Source organism: Anarrhichthys ocellatus, unplaced genomic scaffold (genome assembly GCF_004355925.1).
Source record: "Anarrhichthys ocellatus isolate YVR2014 unplaced genomic scaffold, GSC_Weel_1.0 scaffold37, whole genome shotgun sequence".
NCBI lineage: Eukaryota > Metazoa > Chordata > Actinopteri > Perciformes > Anarhichadidae > Anarrhichthys > Anarrhichthys ocellatus.
The window spans coordinates 3,132,283-3,141,083 of NW_022280067.1; the positions used below are offsets into that span (position 1 = coordinate 3,132,283).

Genomic DNA, 8,801 nt, shown 5'->3' on the forward strand with positions numbered 1-8,801 from the left:
GTGTGTGTGTGTGTGTGTGTGTGTGTGTGTGTGTGTGTGTGTGTGTGCGTGCGTGCGTGCGTGCGTGCGTGCGTGCGAGGGAGAATCCAGTAATGCCGGGCAACCAGACCCGTCCCTGACCTCAAATGATTGCTCCTTAAAGCCTGTGCTGCAAGCCCTCAGCAGCCAACCAGTCTCCTTTCCCTCCTTTTACCTCCTCCTGTCCTCGTTTCTGTGATTCTGTATTTTTTTTTTCCCTTTCCCACACTTATCTCTCTGGCACTCTCAAAGTCCAGCAGCAGTTGTTTGGGAAAAGATCTCATTGGTGTTATCAATCCAACCATGTTTTGCAACCAGCAGTGCGTCCCCTCTCGTCCGTTTACATTTTTTTACGGCCTTCCAGCTGTTTCGTTTCCATTTCGATTCTTTTTCTCATTCGCAGCCAAGTCGACACATGGAGCGACTGAGAGATGTCCATCCCTGGCTTACCTGCGTCCCAGACCATGCTCGCACACCTTCAATGGAAAGCTACATGGGAGTGTTTACTCATCTGCGCTCTGACACAAAACCACTAAAAGACCACATACCCGGCTATAAACACACCGCAGTAAGCTTCAGCTTTGTGATCTCCTGTGTGTTTTCACTCACAGTTAGCTTTTGTTGTGTGCAATAAACATGACTCAGTTGTTAGGTCATGGGTAAACATTTGCGTTGAGATAATGCACTTTCCACAAGCCATTAAGAAGAGGGCTTATTACATATGCAAAAAAAACCCTCATGAATGGGGCTTTATATATTCTCTCAGGGAAATAAATGAATGTTCTGCATCTGTACAAAGTTGTCTAAGGACGCAAAGTAATTAGTTGCCGATAAAGCTTTGCTTCAAGAGGCAGTGTCCCTTGCATTCTTCTACACCATCATTATACAACCCGAGTATCCGTCTCCTATTTTTGTACGTCTACACATCTGTCCTTTGACCTCACAACACTGGTAAGTAAGGAATTCAAGCTTGTTCGACTGTCACACTCTTGACAACATGATATGCTAAATACCACGAATGTAAGAACAGCGTGTATGACCTGAACCCAAATTATTTCCTCATCCGTCCATATTTGCAGAACAGCCTGTGTTTGCAACACAACACGGGGCTTTTCCTCCGCTCGCGCCCACAATCCGTACGGATTTCTTTCCTTTTAAAGAAATGTGGAAAACTATAAAAAGAATGAGGTTGACTTGTTCTCTGCACAGATTTTCCTGTGCTGCCCTTGAAAACCTTGGTTCTGTGCCTTGATTACGGTGTGCGGTTTCTCCGAAGTCAAACAAAGCACACTAAATGCAGCACGGCCAATTGGTCCGATCCCGAATTAAGGCGGAGAGAAACCAATTAGGAGACGGAAGCCACTAATTAAAAGCTGCATGCTCTACAGATTGCATCAATTTTATTTTCTTCAGCAATGGCCAGGGCCGTAATTTCAGAGATCACTTGTACGCCAGTGCACATTCCAGGACCGCTTGTGCACAGAGGAAGCACTGTCAGTCTACCGCTCTCCCTCGTTGGTAGTTTGGTATATGATGAAAATGAAAAAGCACAAACTGGGGAAATTTGGAAAAGGTTGAGAGACTCCACATCATTCGGAATAGACGAGGAACCATTCATTAGACGTTTTCAACAAGAGCCTGTTTCGCAGAAATGTTTCCCCTTCCTGGATTAGGTTCCGTGGATTGCTGCCAATACATTTTGTGTGTTGTGAATCGGAGATTGCATTATGCTCGAGTGGTTTGGGTGGTTAACCAATGCGCTTGCTTTGGAAAGCTGCAGGGAAACGTTGAGCACGTTGACCTGAGGAACGCCACAGGTTTGCTCTGAACACATGGGCTCACAAATGGCCGGGGCCTGTATTAGCGAACAAACCGCTTCCAGAGTAATGGTGTTCATTTGGCAGAGTGACCCAGAGCACTTGTCTCTGTGCTCTCATTGTAAAATGAGGAAACACGAGGCATGTTCTGTTGTTTTTTTTTGTGGTCAAAGCAGACGGGCAGCACTCCCAGAAATAGGTAACAAAGTGAGCCAAAGAATCACAAAACTTTGTACATAGTTCCCTGACAATGTTGCTGTGTGATTAAAGAAACTCTGTGGACATTGTTCCACACATAAAGAACCCAAAAATAAAGTCAGTGTGACATAAAATCGTATTAGGAGTCTTTGAAAAAAGAAAAAGGACCCTTCTTGTTTTATATAAAGCTCAACTTCCTGATTCTATTTCTCCCTCATTGTTTGTTAGGCGATTACGTAACACCTCTTGGCAACTTTTCACCTTGAGCTGTTGTGTAACCAGTGAACATGAACCTTCATCATAGCAAACACACACACACTTTATATCCAATTTGTGAACAAATTGGATTTGTTGCGGATTTGTTCCAGTGTTTGAAATGGCATTTGTGTGATGCACTAGAAGTTAAAGCGAGGGAACAAACACAAACAACAGTCGGATGCACAACAGACTCTTTCTGCTTGACCATGTGACCCCGGGGCACCAGATGTGTGAGCAGTTGGCCCATTCTGTCCCAGTACACAAGTGTGTCCCGAGTCCTCTTGTCGTCGCTTCCTTCCCAGAAGTGACCGCTGCGATAAATCCCCCGCGGCCACCCCAACCCTTTTCTCCAATGATGGAGAGAAAAGGAAAAAAAGAGAGGAAGTAACTTAGACCTCTTCCCTTCCATTCCACCTAATGTTTTTTCCAGACCCTGAAGGCTGACCTTCCCTCTTGAACTGGATTTTTTTCCTGTACCCTACACCTTGGATTTCAGGAAATGTACAAAACAGGATAGCCTAGCACAACATATTTCTTCTGTCGGTTTTTCCTTTTTTTTGTTTGAGAGAATCCAGTGACATCAGCAGCCAAGGCTGCAGTGTTTTTCTGTTTTCCTCTGTACAGAAGTCGTGTCTGCAATGGCATTCAAATCTTAGCTCTTCATGATGTGATTGTTCAGCAATACCCAAACCTTATTCACTGACTGCCGAAGTTGTGACATTTTAGTTTGAAGCAAGTCCTAACTCCGTTAGAATATAGTCATTGAAAAGTTTAATGCAACCTAGACAACAAAAGCCTTTCAAACTAGTCTTTTAACCGGCAAATCACAAAATCACTTCTTACTTTCTAACTTACTTACTTTTTAGATTTTTTTACAAAAGCAAAGGTACAAACTGATCCAAAGCAAGCAAACAGGCCTTGCATTGCAGTCGTGTCCAAAGGAGCCAACTGTCCCCAAGTCAGATGTGATTTGAATGTTGAAACGCTCGGAGCCAACGGTCCCCGAGCCCCTCTGTAACTAGTGGGCAGAAGGCCTTATTTGCCTTTCAGGCCAGCATGGGCTTTGCCACATTGTTCAGGGAACAGGGAGCTGTTGAAAGCTACACACAGAGGTGACTGTGTCCTTTTCTGTTGGTCAAAGTCACAGTTGCCCGTTGACGGGTTGCCTGATGATTATCACACCTGCGTTTGCTGGCAGTATATTCTCTTAAGTCTTTGGAAGTGCATCTGTCCAATCGCACCATGTTCTTGAAGTATTGATTCCTAAATAAAAAGTGCAGTTTTATGATTTCTCTTGGTACGAATAGCCGCCCCTCCCCCTTGATTTTATTAGCCTGACTTTGTCTAACAGTACAAAGTGACTCCGTTGTATAATCTACTTTTAGCCTTCGGTTCCCGGGCATTACGCACTGTACGCCCTCAGCGATAAACACTTACAACTTAAAAAGCTGACACAAAGCTTTCCCATTGCTGTCCTCGGTGTATTTTTAGGATGAATGTGTTCATTGGCAACTGCTGGTCGCTGCACCTGTCACTGTTTTCGGCGACACCATAACTGTGTTGCGCCCGTACTCTGGACTCGCCCACTCTCCCCGTTCCCTACCATGTTTGCTTTACCCGATATTTTTCCCTCTCCACAATCAAGGGGGAATTATCTGTCTTCCGGACAGAAAAAGAGGCAGCCCACTAATTTTAGATTGACTTGATTGAGCCCGGAGGCCAACGGGATCAAACCCACATCCGTTGAGAACCAGGGATGCTAATTCTAACCATAACATAGCTAACATATGTTTTGCTCTCCCCAAGCGCTGATTTGAGACCTGCTAGAAGCGGAGCTCTGCACCCGCTGCAAAGGCCCATTCTTTCTTGTGGCATGTTTTGTGGGTATTGGCCCACCATGTGTATATTTATAGAGACCGGGTCATGACACATGCACACGAACTACTTGTTCTTCTTAAGGACGTAAAGCACTCGCTTTCCAACGCTCGCTGTTTTTGTAAGTGTGAGTGGAGACGATTTATCGTAGCATAATTAATTTTCAGGATGTTGACCCTTCATTTGTTTCAATTACATTCGTCAGGAAGCCTGTACAATAATCCTGCTTGTACAAGAGCAATCACATACCCAACTCTACACATTTAGCTACTAATGCTTGACATTTATTGCAAATGTATCATTATTTAGGCCATGGGTAACTGGAATACTGTATAGTTGCTTTTTAATTCAAGAACAGACTCAATGAAATACACTAAAATAAAGATATACACCCCATAACTTCACACTTCAGATGTTTTTTCAATTTTTGTGTTTCTCCGTAATCTTTCAGTGTTCCCTTTGGCCTGTTTATTTATGAAGTAAACTTGCTTTAGCCTTCCTGAGATGCAGTTTCACTTCTTCCATCGGTATTTACAGGTCTGAGAAATAATCAGTTTCTAGATTTTTGTTTTCATGGTCTTGTCGCTCTTTAGCTGCTGTTTTTATGGATTAATTTAATGGGATTTTCTGAATGCATGCTGATTAAACAATATATGTTATCTAATTACAGTTTTGGTACTTTAAACATAGGTGTGTTCTAAGTGGAATTAGATAATTGTGATCCAATCAGACCAAAACTGCTGCATGTCAAAGTCTGACACCCCCGGCATCCATCAAACACTCCAGAGTATTATTAGAGATTTGTCACCGGCAGCAATACTGGGCTTCTCCAGAAATGGCATAAAGAGCGTAACGAATGGTCCGACTCAATCAGGCGTCTTCAAAGGGAGCCTGGTAATGACAATGTTGCTAGCGGTTTAGCCCTCAGGGTCCTCTGTTGGGATGCTCAACTGTGGCTAACTACCAGACCAATTACTTACAAAGACAACCTTAGGAAGAGACACTCGATGCTGCTGCCACAGGAACAATCCCAGCCCCCCCCCCCCCCCCACGTCCACCCGCCCGTTTGTTCTAATAGCTCTAACCTAAAGCCTGATCCACTGTTGGCTGAAGCCCTCGGGCCATTCGCAGCTCCACATCTAGCTTTGTGTCACCACTTTTCCTGTCAAGACTTTGTTATTGCTTCCTTGGCTTGGGAAGGTGACATTTTACGTCTTTATTGGTGGGGGGGGGGTTAGACACAATTTTCAGGGACTTTTTCTGTTTCATGGGAAAGAAATGGGAGGAAATCATTGTATGTACCCTGTGAAGTTTGAACTCAAAAGCTCAAGGGAAGGCGGTAGTTCAGATGTGAAATGGTTCCGTTAATGATACTTAAACATCCTTGTGTTTTCCTAAACGATAGGGCTCTGAAACAAGGATGTTTACCACAAAAGTCATATTTCCAGTCAGTATGTCATGCACCACTCTGGGGTTTTAGCTTGTATATTTGAGGTCATGCAGACACTGGACTTTTTAGGCGCCTGTTGTTTGTTTGCAAGGCGCTATACAACAATGGCTGTTTGTGGATCGGCAGAGGCAGGAAGTGTACAGTATCCTTTCTGGAAAATACACATAGCCCTGTCACTTCATTAGTCTTCCCAAGCGCGGCGGTGTGGGAGGGATTTAAAACAATCATAGGCAAAAAGGGAAGTGAACTAGCTCACAGACTAGCATACTATCCATCATTCTCGAAAGCATGCTGCCAAGTCAACGGAGACTCCCATACAGTTGGTCGAGACGGCAGTCGTGTTTCATTCCTTGAGTCCTCTGCAATCCCCCCGGCTTAGTCCCCATCTGGCCAGCAGTTCCGTGCTAAAGCTGGGAGATGCGTAGGGCCTAATTCCTACACACTAAAGCATTACCGTCTGTCCAGGGCCCATGGAGACAAGATGGTCGCCAGGTGTCTTCCTGTCTTCAAAGTGTCGGCATCGTTAATCATGCCCCCAACCCTTCTGCGTCGCCTCACATGTGTTTTATTTTCCTCGGCTCTCACCCCCACATACACACACCCTTACTCCTTGCTTCTCTGCCTCCCTCTTTATTTTTGGACAGTCTGTCACCCAGCTGCATTTCCTGCGGGGTTTATGTACAGTTTTGGGCCCGATTGGAACCACATTGGCCAAACAGCGTGCCATCTTAATGAAGTCACTGTAATCCAAATGGGTGGGTGGGTGGTACGGAGGGGGATAATTGGAGAAGCTGTGCCTGCCTGTGAAGGGCCAGAGGATACTGCTAACCCTCCCAGCCTGCCCTTTAGCCCCCAGCAGACTGCTGCTTCTCTCTAATGTGGCCACTTTTATTCTTGAATCCCCTCCTCCCCGCTTCATCCAGTCCTTCAAAGGCAAATTTATCTTTCATCTATCTTTGCTAATGGTATTAACGCAGCTCATGCTTGTGAACACAGCCTCCACAGCTGCAAGGCCTTAAACAGCTTCAGAGAAGACGTGCTAGCAGAACCTTTTTTTTTTTTTTATTCATGTCTTTCAAACCCATGCCAAATATTTGCAGTTTACAAGCCCAGCGATATTGCAAGGTACAGGTTATCTTTTAACAAACAGGAAGGTTTGACCGCATGGTAAGATCGTAAAAGCCTATGCATCAGTGTATCTGTTTGTGCCCTGGAACACTTTGTGATGCAGATAAATGGGAATTATCAACTGCTTTGTGTTTTGGGAGTTCTGTTCTGTCCTGTCCTGTCATAAAAGACACGCACATCCTCTTTGTTTGCAGTCGTTTGTGGTTCATGTCTAGGTTGCATCTCTTTTCTTTTTTTTGGAAAGGCACATTGCATTTAATTTGGCACGTTGACTGCCAAGGCCCGGCTTCATTAACAGTGCGGAGGGTGCACTATCCACGCCCTCGCTGACGCAAAACCAAGCAAGTATGAAAAGAGCTCTTTCCTCTGGAAATGCACCAGGGGGACTATTTCTGTAGTTTTAAATTGTTAAAGAGGGGATTGGGCCAGAGAAAGGGAGGGGGGGGCTGATGTTCAGTTGTGAGCAGCAGACTGTTTCACATGCCAGATCTGTAATGCCTTCCTCCGGGCTGGGAGCTGGCTGAACTCTGGGCCGTGGCGCTCCGGGAGAGGAAGTCCCAAGCCTGGGGAGTTTCAGACATCCTGTTTTGGAGGGCCATTGGCCAGGACCAGGGCTGTTGCACGCCACCTGCAGACTCGCATCACATCTGCCATTAGACCGGGGACAGCAGCCCAACGTCACCCACCTCAAAATGGCTTCTCTTTGTCTCACTGTCTACCACCCACCTTCCAAACATCCAACCCCATTTTTTAAAATACAGTAAAACTGTTGGAGCTAACCAAAAAATGAATTCCATCACTTTCCTCGATATGCTCCCTATTTCTCCAGTCTTGGACTGGCTTTCCATTTCTCTTAAAAGAACATTATATCATTTTGAAGGAATGTGTCTTTGAAATCAGTCGAGGAATCGGTCCTTAAAAAGAGTGAACATGGAGGAGAAGAGTTGAAATATCTGCCCGTAACATGTGACGTCCTGGGAAATTTAGTGTGTGCGATTCCCTCTTGAGTTTGAGTGAGAACGTCATTGTTTCATCCCATGCAACACAAACGTTATAAACCATACATTCTTGTGCAGTATCTTGCCGGTAAATATGATTAGATTTTTCTGTCATGCATGCTCACATTTAGTTCACACATGGTTTGCAATCTTGCGTAACAAGGACAGACTATTCCAAGACTCGCACACCATTTGCTTGGATTCTACTTGGAATTTATATAGTATGGTATGCCCCAAAGAAAGTCCCAATTCATGTCTAATTTAACCAAAATACACCTCCTTCCATTCAGAATGTTGTCAGTGACATCCACTGCTGAGACACAGTGGTTGGTCTCTCCCTGTTCTCAGAATCCCCAGGAGCTGATGGGGCAGGAAGTTCAGTGGAGATAGCACTCCCTTGGTTGTTGCTATTTAGGACAACAGGAAAGGGTTTGTGTCTGTCTCGACCAGCCCCTCCTCCTCCTTCCTTGATTGGCCTGGTCTGTTTATTCAGAGTCATTCTCACCCGTCCTGCTGCGTTTTAGTCTTCCCTGTCCGAATGGCCACCATGTGACCTTTTTCCGGCCTATACGCGCTATCTGCAGGGCTTTTTCTCAACACTGGTCAGATTTTCGGAACGGTGGGATCACAGTCGTTCCCAGCAAGCAATGCATAGTGACTCATTTTTGATGTGAATGATACCAGTAGTATTTTATTGTATGTAGGCGGGATCTATCAGGATTCTAAAGCCTTGGTTGTACTCTCCGCAAGGACGGTTGCACGGACATGAGCTAGGTTGGAACCGTGTGGAGGAAATGTTTGGATATTTTGTACTCCCGTGCTGGTTTCTCCTCGGCAAAACCGACATTTTCAAAGCATCCCACACCCCCCATCCGTGTCCGCATAGTGAGTAAATGTTGGATGTGCTGAAACAGCCAAAAAGCTGCCGCTGATGGTGTGACGTCACTTTGGCCGTGTGGACACTCGCGACCCAAATCACGCTTAACTCGGATTATACTTGAATTAATGTAAAGTGATGCATTAATTAAGTCTATAATGGAGCTTTTTTTTTTTCTAAAT

The 8,801-nt window shown here is 45.0% G+C and overlaps 1 protein-coding gene across 2 annotated transcripts in view; it reads left to right on the forward strand.

Moving 5' to 3' along the window:
* The window catches only part of afg2a (AAA ATPase AFG2A), a 102,712-nt gene that overhangs the window by 46,950 nt on the left and 46,961 nt on the right, over nucleotides 1–8,801 (forward strand). Inside the window, exon 16 of one of the 2 annotated variants that reach the window (XM_031867015.1) lies at nucleotides 422–4,925. The exons of the other annotated variant lie outside the window; for it this stretch is intronic. Within the exon in view, the coding sequence (XP_031722875.1) occupies nucleotides 422–652 (231 nt within the window). The 3' untranslated portion in view covers nucleotides 653–4,925. Of the gene's footprint in view, nucleotides 1–421; nucleotides 4,926–8,801 lie in introns of those variants that run through there. 2 annotated transcript variants of the gene reach the window in all.